The sequence below is a fragment of the Orcinus orca genome, chromosome X (genome assembly GCF_937001465.1).
Source record: "Orcinus orca chromosome X, mOrcOrc1.1, whole genome shotgun sequence".
Taxonomy (NCBI): domain Eukaryota; kingdom Metazoa; phylum Chordata; class Mammalia; order Artiodactyla; family Delphinidae; genus Orcinus; species Orcinus orca.
In genome coordinates, this window is record NC_064580.1 from 28270814 (window position 1) to 28293628 (window position 22815).

Genomic DNA, 22815 nt, shown 5'->3' on the forward strand with positions numbered 1-22815 from the left:
ATTCAGTTATACATATACATGTATTTATTCTCGTTCAAATTCTTTTCCCATTTAGGCTATTACAGAATACTGAGCAGCGCTCCCTGTGCTGTACAGTAGGTCCTTGCTGGAAAGAGTTCAGGGGAAAATCTGGGGGGGCGAATATCTCCTACTCCATGCCTTAATGTCTCTATAGCTGCAATTCATTAACCAATGGGGGAACCTATGAGACAAAGGCAGCAGCAGCTACACACAGATACATGGACACACGCACACATCCAAAATTTATGTTTGAGCACCCTGACTCCCATGGGCTTTGTCACATAACTTAAAACCCAAAGAGTTTTCACCTTATGCATTTCAGTCTGTAAATATGTCCATTCGCAAAAAGGGACTTAAAAAATGTTTAGTAGTAGAGACAGCATGACGATTTTTTAACTAAAACAACAACTAGTTACAATGTGAGGTAATTCATTTCAGGTTATTCCCGAGGGATGGAAAATGGTATAGAGTGGACTTTCATCGAGCATGCATGTTGATGACCGGACAGGCTTAGGAATTAGGATCACTGGAGTGACGGCAGAAAATTCCTTTACACGGCATTCGTAACTTGGCAAAAGTGCCTTCTTGGTTTCACAGGGAAGAAATCAATAAGAACAACCTGAAACCCTTTTCTTTCTTTGGGGGGAAAGCATAGCCGTCAATTACAAGTATTTTTTCCCTCCTTTTAGGGAAAAAAGAAAACTAGCAAGACCTTTTGGCCCTCTCAGATATACTGAATTTTGGGGAATCAGTGCAATCCTAAAACTTATTTTTAAGCAACCTCGGAAAAAAAGAAAGCTGACTGTCAATTCTGAATAGAAAGGTGTCGCTGTTTTCACCCCTTAAACAATCTAGTGATGTATTTAGACAACAAATGGCTTGCGCGCTACCAACTACTTTATCCTACGAGTCATTTGTCATTTCATCTGGAGGAAACATGGCCATGTCCTTACCTAAAGACTGGTAGAGTTCTGTCATTTTGGGATGGTCCCAGCAAGTTGTTTGGGTCTCGTGGCTAAAACATAAAATACAAAGAGAGACTTTAGAATTTAGAATGAGTAGTAGAGAAAAGGAGACAAGAAAAAAAAAAAGCACGGTATGCCTTTGGCTCATTTGGCTTCATTACTTGACAGGCCTTCCATCTTGCAGTGACGAATGTTTATTTTACAAGGAGAGAGACCCCAACCTTTGCTCTCAACAGGAAAAGCAATATGATCATTATTTGGTAACCAGCATTTGTTTCTTTTTTGTACCCCCAAGTCGGCTGCACTTCTGTTATAAGAAAGTGACCTTGTTAGGTACTCAATAATCAAAAATCAGGATTTCTTCAGCCGTCCAATTCAGAACATACAGAAAAGACACTGACGAGTGTTATTCAACTCTGTCAAAGAGATACTGATATTAGTTTAATAAATAAATCGCCTCAGTTCTCGTTTGCTTTCACCGTCCCTGACACTTTTCCATTACTTTCTTCTCCGTATCCAGATCTCATCTCTATGATGACTGTGTTTCACTTCGGCTTAAGGTCCATCCATTGCCTGACTCATAGATTGTATCTTCCCTCTTCCCATTACTTTTAGAATGTCCTTTTAACTCGGCACTCTATATACCACCGCACCTTTTCCTATGTTTACGTGGGCCTGAATGAAGCATTCACAGTTCTCTTCCATTTCTTGGAGTTTAGCTAAGTGTGTTTGCTGGCTATCAGCTCCTGCCACAGAAAGAACAAAACACCTTTGTTCCGCATTCGATTCCGTGAATAAACCTGGGAGAGATAACTACATATACTTTTCCTTACTTTGGCCCATCTACATAAATCACCATAGCATCGTATTTCCAGTTTTCGGGGATTACTTGACTGGGCTTTATGCAGTAAAACGCAGCCCTGAACCATATTTCAGTACTCATAAGCAGAGCCTATTCATCATCTTTGAGGGAAAGGTGGGAGTGGAGAGAGGAGAAATAGCTTAACTGTGGACACTTCAAGGGGAGCAGAAAGCACAGCGGCTGCACACAGAAAGAGGAGCTCAGGGAGGCCAACAATGTCAAGTGTAGGTGTTAAATCTTAGGACTGGATTCTGGTTCTGTGGCCTACTAGCTGTGAAATTTGGGGCCAGCCCGCTTACCTGGGAGCATTAAAGGACAAGCTGATATAGGACGAGCTGATATAGACTGATACCTTCTGGCGCTCAATACGTGGTCATTTCTGTTACTACGTGGCCCCCAAATTACTGCCCACTAAAAGCAAAGCTTTCATTAGTTGATTATAATATAGATGAGGATCCAACTGTGGTTAAGTCAGCCACACCTAAGACCCTTCACAGAGGGCAAAAGTAACACTCGATGTGTATTACCTCTGTTTTCAAGAAAATAAGCAAAAGAGAGAAACATTTATTGTGGTTTGATAAATAGAACACAGTCACAAATGACAAAAAACATGTGGAAATTCCCCAAAGTGTGCAACTTCAGAGACCATCCCTCTGATATTTACATTCAGCGATTGAATGGTGAAGGCTAGGGAAAGAAGTTGACAAGACAGTGTTCATTGGGGAAGGGCTGTTTCAGTCTCTTCCAAACCTGTTTGTTTCTGTTTGACTTTTCCACAGAGACAATTTGTGGCTGAGGAGTAAGTCAGTCGAGGGAATGTACCAGAGTAGAATCCAAATCTTACAGAGCAAGACAAGCAAAAGATACAGTCCATGCTTTAGGGGGTTTCTGAAAGCCCCATGTCCACACTGGCTTATGATCTGGAGAAGGGGTGGGAAGGACTGGTACTTTATATGCACAGCACAAGGAGGCTGCAGCATGCAGCTTCATGGAAAAAGTGTTGCTTATTCTCGGATGTTTTTTTAGCTCCGAAAGAGACTGTGTATGTACCAATTCCATACACCAGTGTCCAGCAAGGAAAGGTTACCTTCTATTGAGACCACCCTGCATTTAGACCTCTGCCATTTCCAAAGGCCATCATCTGTGAGCACCAGGGAGGGAGGGAGGGAGAAAAGGGGGAAAGCACATGTGTCCACATGTACAGGCTCTTATTACACACACTACGTAATAATAACATCCCATCTCTACCACATGTGGGAGGACTGTAGCATCTTCAATCGATGGGCAGAAAAACGTCTGTCTGAGCTGACAAACCTAACCTGACAGAGACAGAGAGAACCAGTCTGAAAAGCCACCATCTGTAATGGACTTCAAATCGGAGGAACACGGGCAAGAAATAACGTGTACCAAACGCAATTCCAAAAGAAAAGAGAAACTTGCCTACGAGTGACAGGACAATCCCACATAGACTGAACGGGAGCTTCATGTAGCTCCCTCCCTCCAAAGAAGATTTCATGACTGTTGATATACCTACACTTCCACCTTTTTAAGGAATTTATTCCAGTGGTTAAAAATTACAAAAGGGATTTTAGAAATTATTATTTAATCCATCTGTCCGTAGCTAAATTGAAATGTCCTTTACTGGAGGAAGGAAGAAATTCTTAGCCCCTACTTCTGCGCTCCATTCATGTGCTAACACATACCAGCAGTTAGTCCTTTCTAGGTACTCCTTCTTTCTCCCAATCAGTTGTGATTCTGGGGTATGTGAATAACCTAGGTAAATGAACTCAAACGAATCCAAAAGCTAATCTTCTTTTACCTTCCTCCCCTCCAACACGAAAGCCTTTTATTTTTAAGCAATGCAAAGTGACTAGAAAACCAGATTTATATTTCACCTTTGCCGAGTTAGTTTCACTTCCATTACAGCCCGGCAGTAAGTGAAAGAAGTGAGCACAAGTGGAAAGAAAAGAATAAAGGGTGTGACTAATCCTCCAGACTAGAAAAATTACCTTTTAATCATTGAACGCTAAAAACAATTGGCAACACAGCTGAAATGACTCTAGCTTTGGGGGTAACTACATGATGAACCAAATAGTCACTTCACTGTATGTGGGTATTTTCAATCTGTGATGAATCCAAAGCCCTGGTGGGACATCATTTAACCTCCGAAACAGATAGGAAAGATGAGTATGAACAGGATGAAATGGTAAACACGAATCTGCATAACTCCTATCTACAGTCTACCTTACAGAACAAACCAACTTTTGGTCTGTGATCGATACAGGTTTTACAGCTGTATTTCTGACTCTGTGCCTATCTTCAAAAACAGGAGAGGATTCTCAGTAGCTGCACGAGAAGCACTTCAGGTTCACCTGGAATACACAGACAATATAGAAAAATATGCTGTGCTGGGGAGCTGGTGGTGGAAGGGTGGGTGGTACTGTTTTTCTGGTTACTGTCTCTTTTCTGCACTTCACTTTTCACATCGGAAATGCACTGCCCATATAACATGTGCAACCAGAATGGCAATTCCAGACCCTGTTCACAAGTTAATGGTTACATCTTTGTTCAGTCTTCCTGAAAACAATGATGTTCAACATAGATCAAAATTCTACATATGCATTAACACAGAAATTAACACAGCCTCATAAATAATCCTTAAAACGCCCTTTCAATCTTTTAAAAAATGTTATTGATTTTGGCCCTGATGGTTCCAAAACCTGGCATCAGATATGCCTCTCTGAACAGCCTTCAAACTCTGATTTCCCCTTTTTTAAAAAAAAATGTGTACAAGCTACAATAATCTCTTTCCCTTTTTATTTTCAGCCGTGATAAGAACCAGAAACAAATTAAAACACAAGATCACTGGATGTGACAAAAGACCCCGGCAACACCTACTTGTCAATAATAAGAAATTAAAGCATTACTCCACTGAGCACAGAGCTGACCTCATTTCCTACCACACAATTTAAATTTTCTCTCACCTTCTTTAGTTTCAAGTAGTGTGCAAGGTTATTCTAACCACCTCAGAGCTGTTCCTGCTGTCAGTGCTGGAATATCAGACTTATTGGAACTGCTTCTTTAGTTTCTTTAAAAACAAATATTAAACACTTATAAAAAGTAACAAATTTCTACTGCTCTCCCCGGGAAAATGGCAGTTGCCTAATGAAAATAAGATTTCTTCTGCCACCACTGTTATTTGGTACTGAAAATATTCCAAACAGTCGCCTTTAAAAAAAAATATCTTTCTACTACTTCCCAGGGAGGAAACTAATCGCTACGCAGCGATATAAAAAGGTAACATTCTCTTGCGATTTGTAGAGGATTAGAGTTTGGCTTCATATATAATCTGGAGCCCATTGATCCACACACACAAAATCATTTCCCTTTAATCTGGGGATCAGACTCTCTTTCTAGAGAAACCTTGGCATTTGCATGGTGAATGTTGAACTTGGCTTGCATGGCTGGAATACTGGCAGGGTGGGAAGGGGAAATATATTTAAAAGTTTCTGCTGTTGTGGGTAGGGGGTGGGGGGTGTCGGTCTAAGCATCAGAAATCCTATTCTAGTCCCCATTTCTTGTTACCTGGAATTGTTAACATTTTACTCTGTTTGGCTCAAGGCAGGGCAAAGATGATTGCCTCGGTGACTGTTCCAGCTGTTACTAGTCCTCCGTAATGTTTGCTTTTCAGGGCTTAACTCCCACCCACCCTCAACTTTGGCCAAAGCAATTTCACTTCAGGGTCGTGTCCAATCCAAGATCAAACAATGAGGACTGAAACCAATTCTACGGTGATCAAGGGTCAGAAACCTTTCATATACCCATGTTGTTTCATTCGCTCCTCTGCTTCTCCAAGAGCAACCGTATCCTCCAAGGAGGGGATTTGGGACAAGGAAATAAAAGAGCTAGGCAAAAAAGAAAGGGTGATGCGGGGGTGACAAGGAGAGGAGACAGGGGTAAAGAAGCAGAGAGACTAAGAGGAGTTTGTTGGCCACAAATGTTTATTTCACTTAAAAACTTTGGTTCGTCACTTAAACTGGATGAATTTTTTTCATGTTAAAGTATTTTATAATTAATAATATGTCTCCCTCAGGCAACTAAACCCCTCCAATTCAAGCTTCAAACTTAACTCCAAATTTAACGGAGATAAACAGTGTCCTGCCCTTTTCAGTGCCATGATCGGATCGGGAATGACAAACTTTGCTTAAAGACAAGCACAAACAGCTGGAGAAAAGCGAGAGAAGGACACCCATTAATGACTCCACACTCAACCCCAGAGGGCAAAGAAAAAAAAACACCCTCAATCCTCTATGTCAAATCCTTGACTTCTAGGCTTTAATTGCTTTTCCTTTCTCTCCCGACCTCTGCAAGTTTTGGGGCATGGAACGAACACAGTAGAAAATGCAACGAGGGAAATGTCAGTTGGAATCCTCGGAAGAAATCAGGCAGAAAGTTGACCTTTTGGCACTTGCAGCGCAATGGAAGGTAGAACCTGGCGCGCCCCTTCCTTCTGCGAGGTCGGGCGACGATTTAGGAACAGCCTGCCTGGCTCACGTCCACAGACACAGCCCGGAAAGGAGCCAAAAGCTCCCGCGGCCCCAATCCCCGCGTGGGGAACGCTCTGTCCCCTCCGGGTACGGCGAGACATCAGCCTTTTCTCTCCGAGCCCGCTCCAAAGCCGGGGGAAGCGTCTCCCGGCGAGCCAGGCGCTGGGGGGAAGCCCCGGGGGCGCACCTGCTGCGGCGCCGCGAGGACCCGCGGGGGAGGTGCCCCTGCGCCCGGACGCCGGGGGTCCAGCCGCCGCGCGGTTCCAAGTTTTGGCCGCCTCGGCTCGCACCCTGCTCGCGCCACAAGTGCACTGATTGCGGCGATCCGAGGGCGCCGCGTTGCACTTACCCTTTGAGCTGTTCCCTCATGGCTGCAAGGGCTCCGCGGCCGGGGGAGGGAGCGAGCGGAGGAGTGAGCTTCCCAGAGCCGCCGGGCTCCCTGAAAGTCGAGCGCCGCCGCCGCCGCCCAGGCTCGCAGCTGAAAGCACTGCGGAGGAGCCAGCGCGGGTTAGCGGGCGGGAGGGAGGGGCGCGCGGGAGGGGGCGCTGCGGGCAGACGGGGCGGGGCTGGGCCGGGCTCCGCCCCCACCTAGCGCCCTGGGAACCCGGACTCCCCGAGACCCGGCAGTCGGGGCTTTCAACACGGAAAGGAAAGAGAAAAGAGAAAGAAAGAAAGACGGAGGAGATTTAAGGTAGTGCCGGGAACCTGGAAGCCTCACACCGCCCTGCCAGCACCCCGTTAAAACCTCCAGCAAGACTACTTGTTGCCTAAATAAATGACCTAGGTGCAAATGACCTCATCGCAGATAATTAAGTGTGTGGGTCAAAAGTTTTCTTTTTAGAGAATGAAAGAAAAAAAAATTCACAAGCATAATTCTTCCCTTCCCGCCGCGTGCCCCCCCCCCCAATTGAAGATTAAATTGGTGGAGATGTAAGGACATGACATTCAGGTTCTGCTCATCCTGGGCTAAATGGGCTTTTAAGGAAGCATTTGTCTGTGTGTTTGTGATATAGCAGTGGTTCTCATCGTGTAGTCCTGGGACCAGCAGTAGCAGCATCGCCTGGGAACTTCTTAGAAATGAAAATTCCCCAGGGCCCCAGCCCAGAGAGAGCTACTGAATCAGAAACTTCAAGCACACTGAAGTTTGAGAACCAGTGGTATAGAGTCTTTAAATAAAAACCACCACCAACGGTGTGGCACCGTGTGGTCTTTTAGTATTCTTTAGAGAAACCTAAAAGGAAACCATTTCCGATGGAACGTTCCATTGGAAAAGTTACAGGGCCTGGTAGTTCAAATATTTCTAATAGTAGAGTTTGCAATATTACGACACAGATTAAGTATGCAAAATCCTTACAGGCTTGGAAATATTCTGAAGAGAAGAAAGCCTTCATTAGCACAAAAATTCTTCTCAGCCTTCACATAATATCTTCCATTAGAGTCCAAAGGGTATTTTCAGATAAACTCCCTTAGTGGTTTCATTGTCGCCTTTTGTCCATTTATTTTGTTGGCCTGCTTTTTCTTTTTATCTTCTTTTAACCATTTCCTTTTCACTCTCTGTTCTGGTTGATTTGTTCTACTTCAGTTTACAGTTTAAAAAGTGTTCCCCTTTATCTTTTTAAATATCCTCTTTTTTTTTTCTCCTCAACATTTCCCCCGGCCCCGGAGAATGGTCGAGCTGAAAGGACTCTAGACATCAATCTCCCTTTACCGTCTGCTACAGCGCGACAAAAGAGGCAAAAATAAAGTGCAGGAACCAAAGGGAAAGGGAGTGCCAAGTTTCTTCATTACCCTTGACAAACCAAATACAAATGTAAATGTTATCACGGAAGACACGTGCATGCAGATCTGATTGGTGTTGCTATTTTAAAGCAAATAGGGCACTTCTGGCGTTCTGCCTGCTAAACTGAGACCTTACTGCTATCTTTTAGTCATTTTGAGCCAGTGAGTTGTGGATGCGGCTGCTCTTAAGGTCTGGGGGGCAGAGGGGGGGCACGCTCGGACTGTCTTTGGGTGAGGCTGTCCCTTGGTCTTACTGGAGATTCTACATCTGCCCCTATCTTTGACTGGGGGAGAAGGATTAGTGTTCTGTGATAAGGAAGTGGTGGCCTTTGCAGTTAATCAGTGACATAATAATCTCTGGGTCATTCAGTGACGCAATCTGTGTCATTCAGTGACGTAATCTCTGTGTCAACGTATCGAGCACATCCCTTAAATATTGTTTATGTCTGTTCCAATGAAAAGACACAAACCTCCCAGCATGGGCATTTGTAAATATTAGAAATCAATCAACTAAAGGTTTGTAACACCTATGTGATAGGATACATTGTCTTTCTGGTTTTTTTTCTGTCTGTTTTACACTTTTAAATTACTTGCTCAAGCTTCAGGAGTTCTGATGTTTCTCTAGAATATAAATGCTCAAATCTATTTTCTCAGTGTCCAGCTAGAAAACTAGTCGGAACAATTCACTGAAAAAAAAATGGAAAATGAGAAATCACTATTCGATTTTTTTCTTAAATTTGACAGATGGCAATCCTCCAAAGTATCTTTAAGTTCTTTTTTAGACTGGAGTTATAGGCACTTGAAGGCTTGTTCCCAAATCTTGATGTTGTTTTAGAAATTAAATACAGAAAGTATTATTAAGAAATGACATGGGCAGGACTTCCCTGGTGGGGCAGTGGTTAAGAATCCGCCTGCCAATGCAGGGGACACGGGTTCGAGCCCTGGTCCAGGAAGATTCCGCATGCCGTGGAGCAACTAAGCCCATGGGCCACAACTACTGAGCCTACGCTCTAGAGCCCATGAGCCACAGCCACCGAGCCTGCGTGCCACAACTACTGAAGCCCATGCGCCTAGAGCCTGTGCTCCGCAACAAGAGAAGCCACCACAATAAAGCCCGTGCACTGCAATAAAGAGCAGCCCCCGCTTGCCGCAACTAGAGAAAGCCCGCATGTAGCAACGAAGACCCAACACAGCCAAAAAAGTAAAAAAATAAATAAATTAAAAAAAACAAAAAGTAATGACATGTGCCTCACTGCGACTGCTTTGTTGTTAATTTCAGTTAGATTATGAATATTGTTTTATTAGGGAAAGATATTAAGAACATAATTTATATATCCTCATTTCATATATGAATTATAGTGATGCCATGTATGATAATACATTAATTGCCTACTTGTAGTAGCTCTCCTCTTCCTCCTTATTATTATTATTATTATTGTTTTGATGTAAACCACAGATATGAAAGCAGCATAAAAAAACTTAAGTTGAAATCCTGCTTTTAAAACCTACCACGAGCTACTTGTCCTCAATATCATGGCTAGAATGTGGCAGTGCAAGGATTGGAACTAGGGAGTCTGGCTTCAAGGCCCGTGCTGTTAGCCACTCTGTCATGCTGCCATCCAGAGAAGTGGCTTCTTTTACTCTGGGGGAAGATCTGTATTTTTCCTGTGTGCTCGTAAGTGATCTCACTGCTGGCTGACAGCAGAGAAGAGTCAATTTGCTAGAAACAGAGGTAGGGAAGGAATGAGATAAGATGAGGTCTAGGAAGGCAACCTAGTAAATTTTTCCAAACTCCAGTTTTTGAACCACTTAAATGTTGTAGGTACTTAGAAAAATGAGGACCTCTCTGACCTAAGGGACTGTGCTGGGGATTTCCCCATTCTTCCTTCCAGCTCTATTCTCTGCCCTTTTGCACTCTGCTCTGTGGCCCACGATGTTGGACCTCTGTGGATGGCATCCATCGGACTCTCTTGCCCACTGGCTTCCTTTCACTTTCAGCCAATGGGAGGTAATGATGAAAGGCCTGTAGCGGGAGATGAAAGGGCAGGAGGAGAGAGATGTTGGGGTATTTATTCCCCAAGCTCCCTCCTGTTGGTCTTGAGCCTGGCAGTGGCCGAGTTTCTTTACCCCCGGCCACGAGTCTTGTGGGACAGTCATTTCCATAGCAACAGCTTGCTCCAGGTTCCTTAAACCGTTCCCTCCCCTTGCCCTTGTTATTTCTCCTACATGGCTCGGATTTCAGTAAACAGCCTTTTTCATCACACTCTCTTCAAGGACCACTTTTGAACGTACCACTTCTCCCAGGACCCAGACCAAACAGGGACCCACCCAGTCAAAGCCACCCTCTGGGGCACTTGATCGGCTGCTGAGTAGGGACCACTGATGGAAGAGAAAGTTAACTCCACCTAAAAAGGAGATTAGGCTCACTCACTGGAGAGCTATTTCTAGAAGCCTCCTCTGTAGGCCCCAAAGGAGTTTCTGGCCCATTGGGGGTAATGGCAAATCAATAATTATGAACGGTGATAACAGCAGGAGTGAAGGTAAACAGGCATGAAACAGCTTATTCTTTCTAAGAGCTTCAGTGCTCTCCGTGATCTTTGAGAGAGAATGTCCAGACAGAGATTAGGGAGGCGGACAAATTCAGAAGGACCTGGTGTGATGATCCAGAGCTTGACCTGTATCCTGAAAGGTACGGGTGAGCTTTTTAAAGAAGGAATTTAAGTGTCAGTGTGGCTCTGTCAGATTTGCCTTTCAGAAAAATCACTTGGGCAATGGTGTGGGGCTGGATCAGTAGAGTTTGCAATAAGGATACCAGATACAGGGTGACTGCGGTGTGATGGGGATCTGAACAATGGCAGTGGGAGAGAGACTGGGGAAAAAATACAATAATGTTAAAACTACAGGAGTCTTGACTGATTGGAGGTAAGAATGAACGAGAGGGAAGACCTAGGGCAATGGTCCTCAAGCCTGGCCACCACTGGAATCACCTGGGGAGCGTTAAAAAAATTCGGATGCCTGGGTTTCACCACCCTGAGATTTCAATTTAACTGGCCCTGGGCACTGGGATTCTTAAGGCTCCCCAGGTGATTCTAAAATGCAGCCAAGGTTAAGGATTACTGTTGTAGGCTGACTCTCAAGATTGGATGAGTAATACTCACCAAGCCAGGACTTTCAAGGAGGAGGGGACGGGTTTAGGCAGACGAGGGTCAGGGAGAGATGATCAATTCAGTCTTGAGCCTGCTGACTTGGAGGTGGCAGTGTGATGTGAAAGGCAGCTGGACATCTGAGTCTGCAACTCAGAGGGAAGATGTCTGGATTGGAGCTATCAATTTGAACTGTCAGTATTTGCAGGGTGTGGGTTTGGATGGGCCCATTTAGTGGACGGTGTGAAGGGTCAAGGACGGAGGCCAGGCTGCTCCTATCTTCCACAAACCCATCCTTTTCCTTTTAGGCTGCTCGCGGTTTCAATGTTAGCCTGATTTTACCAGGGTGAAATGAGGAGCAGAAAGGGAAAGGAAAAGACAGGGAATGGTCTGCAGTGAGCACTTGCCTGGGGATGGCCCTCAGGGACTTCACCACCGCCCTAGGGTCCAGCTCCCCTCTAGCTCCAAGAGTCTCTATCTGAACTGCTTTTCGTTCTGTAACTAATCTTAAGTATAACCTGCATCATTTTATAAAAATGCATTTGGAATATAGGTATTGCTTCAATTAAGCATAGCACATAGTTTATGGCAAAGTTTCAACATTTGGGTATCCAGTAAACGCATAAGGATTCCATGTTTCTCTTTGCATAGTACAAGTATTAGTCATGAACAGTGAATCAGATGTCTCACAAATGCGTACAGTGATGGCGAGTCATTGTCAGGACAGATACCATGGTGTACTAATAAAATATGTATAACAATCCCTTTAGGTCAATCTGAAAGCAGCATCTTCTGGATATAAGCATATCCAGTCAGTTCGCATTAACTAGTAAACGAAGAGGCCTCTACGTTCAGACACAGAGCACCTCACACACACACAAAAGCCTATTTTTCCATCTAAACCAGAGATTTCACCAAACAGGTTCCAGGTAAAGTCAAGCTGGGCTTCACTCTCACACAGTATTCTTCTAATAAGATTTTTCAAAACTTCACGGAGCCACCTATATCAAGGCGAACATCTGAAAAGATGTGAATTTTAGCATCTTCACTAAAATAAAGCCACACTTCTTTAACCTCACAGGCCCGGCGGTTGCTCCGCGTTACCTATTAGCCCTGCCAGCTACAGTGCTGGACCCCGGGTATACGGAGCACACCACCTCCCGCTAAACACGGATATTGGTTACGGTGGTTCAAGCAGATCTGACTACGGCATTCGTGGTCCACCTTAACAACAGCTCAAAGCTGTAACTATTGGTCTGCCTTTCCCAAATGGTGGTGCCAAATAACAGGAATTTCAAAACTAGGCAGAAATTCTGACACTCTGCATAATGTGCCTTCCTCTCCAGCTACAAATAAGGCTTTGTATTCCATTAGACTCACAGCAGGTGATAACCCCAATTAGCGAATTCATTCTGGGGCCTCTTTCTACCTTCCTCCCACACACCACAGTTAAAAAAAAAAAAAAAAAAAAAAAAAAAAAAAGGAAGTCTCAGCCTTTTCTCAAATCACAAGTAAATTAACCCTTGGATCTGCCCAATCAAGCCATGTACCACATGAAGAATTTTCATAGGAAAGTGGCAGGCTGTTGAAAGATGTACCTTTCTTGACTTCATAATGGGGGTTACAGGAAATTCTATTTCTCCAGATCTTACTGTTTTCGCCAAATCCATAAATACTCTCAGAATTTCTGATCAATCTAGAAATCAGTTTTCTTTTTACCTGAATACTCACAAAGCCAATATCATCTAAAGAATGATTAATGGACAGTCTGCTACGAGAGAGAATTATTTTTAAGTTATGTTCTTATTTTGGTGTATTCGAGGAGAGAGAAAATATTAAATTTTAGTTTAAACACTATGTTTTGGCCTTAGGGAGTGCACCAACTCTACATTTCATACTTTGTAAATATTTATTTGTCAAAGGAAATTCATCATTGGACTAGGAGAGAGATTTGGTTTGAACGTTCGAAAAAAAAGCAAGACAGCTTTAGTTCTTAGAGTGATTTACTTATACTTTGTCAACTGCTTCTCTGGAAATAATTCACAAGCCAGTTTTATTTATGAGAATATGATTAAAAAAGAGCAGCTTTGTCTTTTTTAATTGTTTCAGTCTTGTCACTTTTCTTGAAACAAGCCGTGGGACTTGTTATCCACAAGAAAATACTGAACATACATCAAATAGTAACACAGCTTTTAGAGGTAGTCATCTGTTACTGTCACAGGTTCATTTCATTTCGAGGCTTTTTAATTAAAATGCAAAATTCTACACACATTCCTGCCTATCTTACCCCTTCCTGAAATACTCGAATTTCATAAAAAAGTTAAATGCTAATGTAACCATTTTTAATACTTATGACTTGGTTCTTGAGATTCGGAAAAAAGTAAACAAAGGAATTACCAGTCAATTAAGCGAACAAGGAAGTCCTCCTAAGTTGAAACAGATAAGGAAAATTTAATATTCAAATGCTACCGAATGAAGACACTGGGTTTTTTTTTCCCCTTTGAGATGAATATCTACCAGGATCAAAAGCAGCATCTTTGGGAGGGAGACGCAACAGGGAAGACATATGGGAACATATGTTTATGTATGACTGATTCACTTTGTTATAAAGCAGAAACTAACACACCATTGTAAAGCAATTATACCCCAATAAAGATGTTAAAAAAAAAAAAAAAAAAAAAGCAGCATCTTTATCTTCAGCAAGCGGAGCTGTATATTCTGGCGGAAGCATTAACTCCAGCAAAGCAGAGCTCTAGACCTACTTTTGGGGGCTGAGGTTAAAATATCAATACGATTCACACATGTTAAAAGACGTATTCACATTCATACTGGCAGAGAGCAGAACCCTAGAGTAGTAAGAGAACAAGTGAATATTGGTTTTATGGGGGACAGTGGGAAGGAAAGATTCCCTGCACCCTGATGGAGAAGTACTCTTGGTGCAGGCACTGAACAGCCAGGATGTGGTAGGAATCCCTAAAAGGGGAAATGGAGGTTAAAAACCAATTTAACCGGGACTTCCCTGGTGGCGCCCTGGTTGGGAATCCGCCTGTCAACGCAGGGGACACGGGTTCGATCCCTGGTGCGGGAAGATCCCGCATGCCGCAGAGCAACTAAGCCCGTGCACCACAACTGCTGAGCCTGTGCTCTGGAGCCTGTGCGCCACAACTACTGAGCCCACATGCCTAGAGTCCATGCTCCGCAACAGAAGAAGCCACCACAATGAGAAGCCCGCACACCACAGCGAAGAGTAGCCCCTGCTCGCCACAACTAGAGAGAGCCCGTGCGCAGCAACGAAGACCCAACTCAGCCATAAATAAATAAATAAACAAACACTCTTACTTAAAAAAAAAAAAACCAGTTTAACCAATTAACCAAGGGCTGAATCTTATACTTCAGTTCTAGTTTATTTTTGTCAAGACATTTTTGAAAACAAAAGGGAAATATGAATACAAGGAATTTTAATTAATCCACAAATTCCCAAGAAATCGTTTTTTATGTCCCATACCTAGACTAAGTTTCGCTATTAAATATTCCCCTATATTCGTTTCTTTAAATGACTGCAATTGTGGTATATTTATGGGGCATTTATATATGTCTTTGCTTGTGAAATTCTTCTCATTTTTCATTACTATTAGTAAAACCTGGGAAGTGTTTGGAGGATGGCCTTGGGAATATTTTAATATTTCAACATTGTAATCAGTTTCCTCTACCAGAGGGACTCAAATATGGCCTTGATCGGAAGGAGCTTACAATCTAGTGGAGGGGAGGAGACAGATTCACACAGATTGTGATGAAGCACAATATCACACAGATTCTAAATACAGAAGTAGAGACACGGGAAAAAAAGCAAAAAGAGAACGGGGGTTAGTTTGACCTCTTGGGATTAGGGAACATACATTTTAATTAGCAGCTAACTAGGCCTAAGTCACCAGGTTTCATGCATGTTTTTGTTAGTGGAAGAAGAGCTAAAGCAAGTTTCTTAAGTTGACTCTGCGAGCTAATCTCTCATATTAATAATTAACTAAGGCACAGATATCTTTTTAATGTTAACATACTGCTGTGTTATGAAATCAGATTATGCTTTTTGGGAGTTCAAAAACGTATTGTGCCAATATAGGGTTTTGTATCTCAGGAAGACTAAGACGCAGAAAATACCAACGTCCCCGTTAGAATATGAGCTCACATTCCTGAGTTAATATCAAGCCTGTAGTGTGGAAATCTAGGTCTTCAGCTTGAATTACTCTCGTCCCCCAGAAGCTTCTTCTCATATATTGGATAGAGAAGAAAAAATTGCCATCACCTGTACTTCTGAATGTTTTTCGTTTTAAACAGAAATGAACTTAAATTTGGAGTGGGAAGAAACAAGCTTGAAAAAGAGGGTATGGATTAGAATGCGAATGTATACTACGGAGACTACGTTATACTAGTCCAGTTACGAGAAGATAAAGGCCTGGGATAAAGAGAATGGCACTGGGAATTGGTGGAAAGGTTGAATTCAAGACAGGTCATGGGATAAAATCAACACTGCTTTTCAACCAATTGGAGGTGAGGACTGGAGGAAAGGGAAGACTAGGAGTTTTGATAATGGCAGCATTAGCTGAGGATTCAGATTTGTGTTTATACTATGTATGTATTTATACCTCACATTGTTCCACAGAGGCTTCAGGGCAACTGATAAGAATGTATGAATTTCAAAAATTAATAGATAAAATTAAGGATTAAGGAAATAGAATAAAATATGAAGAAGGGAGGAAAAGTTATAACACACATTTGAAGACCACAGGGCTTGGTATACCTAGTAAATTTAGCTATGTACACCAGCCAGAATGAGAAAGACAAACAAAACAAACAAAGTGTTGGGAAGGATGTGGAGCAACTAGAACTCTCATGCTTTGCTGATAGGAACTTAAGTTGGTACAACCACACTGGAAAACTGTTTGGCAGAATGTATAAAAGCTGAACATATACATTGCCTATGACCCAGAAATTTCACTGCTTGATATATTTCCAAAAGGGATGTACACATATGTTCAACAAAAGACACATTTTAGGATGTTTATAACATCATTTTTTGTATCAAATATCTATCAACAGTGGATTATAACATTCAGCACATTTACACAATGAATTATTATACAGCAATGAGAATGAACAACTTCATGCAACGGGGATGAATCCAAGTCTTCAAAAGTCAGACATAAGAGAGTACATGCTGTATGATTCCATTTATATAATGTACAGAACCAGGCCAGATGAATTTACGGTGTTCAAAGTCAAGATAGTGGTTACCCTTGGAGGCTGGGTAATAATTAGAAGCGGGCACAAGGGAGCTTCGCTGTAATATTCTATTTCTTGATCTGGATACTGGTTACATGGGTGTGTTCAGACTGTGAAAATTCTGTGTATATTTAAGACTAAGCCTTTTTTGATATATCAATATATTTCAATAAAAATTTTAAAGGGAATATAATTTCGCTGTGGGCTTCCTGGATGCCAAAGTGAAAGGAAAAATATAAAAGGAAATATGATCGATTTTATTATTTGGATTATGGATAAGGGGAAAAGAACACAATTCTTTAAGTGAAGTAAAGTAAAATCTAAATTCTGTTCTTAGATCTAAATAAAATCATTGCCTGGATTTTCAGATGGGAGACACTGCATGATGTCAGTCTTCAATAAAGTCACTTTCAGTAGTTGTCTTTACAGTGCCTCTCAACGTAAGTTAAGGGTATGATGTAATCTTATGGGGATCAAGGCAAAGTGGTCCAAGAATGTAGCTTTCTGATGGCCAGGCCTGAGGTATGGATAAAACACGGTACAGCATTTTCCCAAACTACAGGTCATGAACCGTTAATAGGTCTTCAAATCTATATAGTGGATCACCACTAATGTTCTTTGTAATGAAATAGAAAAGAATGGGAAATATGAGGATGAATTAGGTGGCAAGGACAAGCCGTGTTTTGTGAAACTCTTCTTTCCATTGCATAAACATACATGGAGAAATATTTATAGAGAGAGATATGTGTGTGTTTGCACTGGCATGCTATATAAGTTTTACTGTGGATTGGTCAAAAAAGATGAAAGCTAGAAACCTCTACTGCATAGAGAAACGGATAGACTGTATGCTTATGGGACAATTATGCAAAAACAGAATTTCTCTAGACTAAGATCTGGAAGTAAGCTAGGGGCAGACAGTTTGCAGTTTTCTTCCCCAGTAAGGGCTGGAGCAGTACAAGAGATTGAAGGGGAATGAAAAGATTCAGGAGAGGGAACAAGCTAGGGAGGCATCCATCAAGTGTGAAGTTCAAGCCACACGAGGTGCTGCAGGGGCTGAGAGTACGTTTCAAGTTTTAGGGAGTGTCTTCTCTGCCAGCTGTTCGTTTGCATGGCTGTTTGAAAGTACGCTCAGAATCACTCAGCCCTTTCTTTTTATTCCGAATGGCAAGGTGATATTGTCACACTGCAGAAGGAAAAACACTGCTGCTAAAAGTATTGCCAAGGGAAGTAACAGGTAGCTCACGCTACTATACACAACTGTATGTTGCCTGTCTGAGCAACACACGTCAAAACATAAACTGAGAAATAATCCTTCTGCTCTCGTGTTGCAATGGGACCTCATCTGAAGCCCTTGCTAGCATGCCCCGGTCGAGGCCAACAAACTGGCAAGTGTGTGCCTGATAGAAGAGTGACATTTTAGGGCTGAATGGTCTCCATTCTATTTAATACCTATAAATTTATCCTATTACGTGCTTGGGGGAAACTATCTGAATAAGTGTTTTTGAAGACTGGCAATGATTATGCTTACACAAAAAGACCAAAGAAAAGAGAGATTCTTATATGACTGTAGGAACACTTTTTTTTTCTTTCTGGATTGTTTCGAGGTTACACTGGTTTATAACATTAGAGAAGTTTCATGTGTACTACATTATATTGCTACTTCTGTATACAGTCTATGGCTATGGGGATACGATGTGTATTAAGAGTAAAAATAATAACAGCTTTGAGAATAAAATTCTTTTCAGAAGAGTGGCCAGCTAAGAGAGTAACCAGAAGAAAGTCATAACCTTTCTTCAGTATTAACTCACAGCAGTATTCACTAAGTTCCCAGCAGTAAGTGGTTAATAGATGGTATTTCTCATCTGTATTTTGTATATTTTAAAATCACTAGACTATGGATACTGTATCTCCACCATTGGCTGAGAAGCTACAAACCAACTGCCTAACTCAGCAACGATTACTCACAAAGCAAGAATTATCATAGCACATCTTGTTTTACATGCATCTAAATTCAGAGTCCTCTCAGTCTACAAAACACGCTGATAACTTTTCTCCAGTACCTTGTGATATACTGCAAAATGGACACAAATTCTGGCCCTCTCCCTGGTATCCAGCTCTTGCAGCGTATTTCCTCCCATCAGAAGGTGGAGTCTTTCTCCACACGTTGTATCTGGAATGACTCTATGACATGACTTGCTTTGGCCGATAGACAATATCAAATGTGACACGAGCACAAACTTGACAAGTCTCCATGTAAAACAGCCTGGGCTAGCCTGTTGGATGATGAGACACACAGACCTAGTTGCATCTGTTCCTAAATGACCTGCCAACCATAAGACGTGCGAATCACGTCATGATAGCTCATCCAGCCACTAGCTGACCACAGATGCATAAGCAGGCCCAGCAAAGAATACAACAGCCCCCCTCATGCACATTTTGGCTTTCCATGATTTCAGTCACCGGTGGCCAGCTGTGGTCTGAAGATGTTACATGGAAAATTCCAGAAATGAACAATTCTTAAGGTTTAAACTGCACGCCATTCTAAGTAGTGTGCTGAAGTCTCAGGCCATCAGTCTCACCCAGGATGATCCCTTTGTCCAGCATATGCTGCCCAGTAGTGAATTAATGGCCCCAAAGCATAGGAGTAGTGATGCTGGCAATTCAGATATGCCGAAGAGAAGCCGTAGATGTTTCCTTTAAGTGAAAAGGGGAAACTTCTTGACTTAATAAGGAAAGAAAAAAAATCATATGACGAGGTTGCTAAGATCTACAGTAAGAACAAATCTTCAATCTGTGAAACTGTGAAGAAGGAAAAAGAAATTCCTGCTACTTTTGCTGTTGCACCTCAAACTGCCAAAGTTAGGGCCACAGTGCATGATAAGAGCTTAGTTAAGATGGAAAAGGCATTAAATTCGTACAATGATATTCTGAGAGAAAGACCACACTCATAACTTTTATTACAGTATATTGTTATAATTGTTCTACTTTATTACTATTGTTGTTAATCCCTTACTGTGCCTAATTTATAAATTAAACCTTTTCATAGGTATGTATAGGAAAAAACATAGCATATGTAGGGTTCGGTACTGTCTGTGATCTCAGGCATCCACTGGAGCTCTCAGAACGTATCTGCCATGGATCAAAGGGGACCACTGTAGTAGCTGGTCCAGAGGACCAAAATGGGCCAGTCTATCCATGAAATAGTGAGCTAAATAAAGAGTTGCTGTGTTAAGGGATCTACAAAGTATGGCTCATGGATCAATCTGGCCTGTGGCCTGTTTTCATATAGCTTCCCACCTAAGTATGATTTTTACATTTTTAAAGAGTTGTAAAAAACATAATATGCAACAGTGTCCATATGTAGCCCACAAAGCCTGAAATATTTACTACTTGGTCCTTTATAGAAATGTTTGCTGACCCCTGTGGTAAGCCATTAAGTTTTGGGGTAGTTTGTTATACAGCAAAAGATAGCTGATACACATCTACTCCCAAGAAAGAATGTTAGACACTGAGACTTTGTCACAGAACTCAGCTGATATCTGCTCAATTTATCCTTGGTACTTGCCGTCTAGGTGCTTGTTAACTAAGGTAACACTTGAAGTTCTTTTTGTATTGTGCTTCTCAAAATTAAGATTTCTAAGGCTAGGTAGTAGAACAAGTATACAGTTTTTAGCAGCTTTATTCATAATATTCCCCAAACTGGAAACAACCCAAATGTCTACCAGCAGCTGAACAGATCAACAAAATGTGGTATATATCCATACAATAGAAAGTACTACACAACTAAAAAGAAACGAACTACTGATTTTCAAACTATTGATATTCGAAGTCATTATGCTGAGTGTAAGAAACCAGCCACACAAAAATACCGTACGATTCCACTTATATAAAATACTCAAAAATGCAGACTAATCTAAAGTGACAGAAAGCAGACCAGTGGTTGCCTGGGGCCGGGGGGGGGGGGAAGGGAAGAATGGCCTGCGAAGGAGCACAAGGCGGCTTGTGGAGGGCTGAGAATATTTTGTACTCTGATTGTAGTAGTGGTTTCACGGGTGTATATCTGTCAAAAATCAGTAAATTGTACACTTTAAATGGATGCAGGTTATTCTGTGTAAATTATCTTTTAATAAAGTTGATTTTTAAAGTTTTTTTAAAAAAAAGCATTTGCCCTAAAATCAAATTTAACATTCACAAATGTATACAGTTGGACAAAAAAATGAGGTGCATTACACAGGATGTTTATATAAATATAGGACAGATTCAGGTCATGCTGTTAGTCCCTTCTGATTAATTCTGAAAATATCAAAACATTAGATTCAGAAGTGACCTTAACGCTTAATGAATTACATCCTCTCATCCAATACGGAAATTGCCTTTAGGGGTGAGACAGTCATTTCAGCCCTGAGTATCTACTGTTTAAGGAGTTTACTGCTTTTTAGGGCAGTAGATTCTGTGTTTTGGTAGCTCAGTTACAAAATTTTCTTTAATATTGACTAAAAATTTGCTTTCTTGTAACTTCTGCATATGTACTTGAATCTGTTCTTAGGGCAAAACAGGAAAAAATAAAGTGAGGAAAAATACAAACAAACGAACAAAACCAAACAACAAAACACCAACCAAAATGCAATAAAACACATTTCCTCTAACCTTCTACATATTTGAGGCCACCTACCGCATTCTCCTTAATACCACTTCTCTCTAAGCTAAATCTAAATACCTGTATTTACTTCTATTTTCTTAAGCCTTATATAATACAGCCTATAGACTCTTGGCTATTCTGGTGACACTTTAAGAAACAAGATCCATTTACAATGTGATATCCAGAACTGAGTAAGTGGTATGCTTAGACCCTTTTTTGCCCTATTAATACCATCTACAACTGTTGTAGCATTTTAGTTTTGTACATGCCATCAAACTTTTTGTCATACTGAATTTGTGGATTACTGAAAACCCAAGGGTTTTTAAACACAATCTGATATTAATTAAGCTCTCTTTCCTCCTGCATTTTTAAATTGATTACTGAGCCTAAATGTGAGATTTATGTCTTATTTAAACACACGTTCATATTTCATCTTGTAATAAGAAATTATCTGATTTCAATCTATTAGAATTTTGATATATTTATCATATAAAGTATTAACAACTTTTGTCAATTTCAAATTTATTAATCAATATAGCTATTATCTACAATCATTCCATCAGTAACTGAGTACCTATTGTGGATTCAGTTATATTAGGTAGTGAAGAGACCACAATGGATCAAAATGGTCCTTATCTTCTTGGCATTCATAGACTAGAGCAGGAAACATATGTATAAACAAACAATCCCAATTTAGTTAGATGAGTGCTGGTGAAAAGCTGTGCTCACTGAATACAGCCAAAGGAGGGTTCACAGAGGTAGTGATGCATGGGTAAAATTGACTAACTGAGGTCTTCAGGTAGAGGGCTGAGACTGTGGAAGAAAAGCTGATGGAAGAAGAAATAGCCATGTATAAAGGCATGGCTATCTAAATACAGGTCCAAGGATAGAGATTCTATTTGCATGTTAACCCTGATCTACCAATTGATATTCTTTGGATGTCTTTATCAGCTGCAAATTCACCCTATTACCCAGCCCACTGTCCTTTATTTTGTTCCCAAGATCCTCAAAAGAGAACTTGAAAAATGTGGTGCAAAATCATAATATACACTGTCTATAGTAGTCCTCTCATCTAACCATTGAGTAGCCATAATAAAAATGGAAATGAAGTGAATGTGGCATGACGCATTTTGAGGATATCATGCTGACTCCCGGGAGCATATTCTTCTAAGTACCCATTATTCATCACTTCAATGTCATTTTCTAGTAGTTTATTGCTTGTCAACATCAAGCTGAATGGTTTGCAATTTAAAAAATTCATCTTCTTTTAATGCAAATCAAAACTACAATCAGGGGTTTCCCTGGTGGTGCAGTGGTTGAGAATCTGCCTGCCAATGCAGGGGACACGGGTTCGAACCCTGGTCCGGGAAGATCCCACATGCTGCGGAGCAACTAAGCCTGTGCGCCACAACTACTGAGCCTGTGCGTCTGGAGCCTGTGCTCCGCAACAAGAGAGGCTGTGACAGTGAGAGGCCCGCGCACCGCGATGAAGAGTGGCCCCCGCTCGCCGCAACTAGAGAAAGCCCTCGCACAGAAACGAAGACCCAACACAGCCAAAAATAAATAAATAAATAAATTTATA

The 22815-nt window shown here is 41.5% G+C and overlaps 1 protein-coding gene across 5 annotated transcripts in view; it reads right to left on the bottom strand.

The window, feature by feature from the left end:
- The window catches only part of DMD (dystrophin), a 2251544-nt gene that overhangs the window by 146501 nt on the left and 2082228 nt on the right, over positions 1-22815 (bottom strand). For 3 of the 5 annotated variants that reach the window (XM_004281027.3, XM_004281028.3, XM_033407968.2), the window contains exons 1-2: positions 6745-6869; positions 975-1036 (exon numbers count right to left, since the gene is read on the bottom strand). In XM_004281027.3, the coding sequence (XP_004281075.1) occupies positions 975-1036; positions 6745-6764 (82 nt within the window). In that variant the 5' untranslated portion in view covers positions 6765-6869. Of the gene's footprint in view, positions 1-974; positions 1037-6744; positions 6887-22815 lie in introns of those variants that run through there. The other 2 variants (XM_004281026.3, XM_049704774.1) reach the window with 2 other exon arrangements.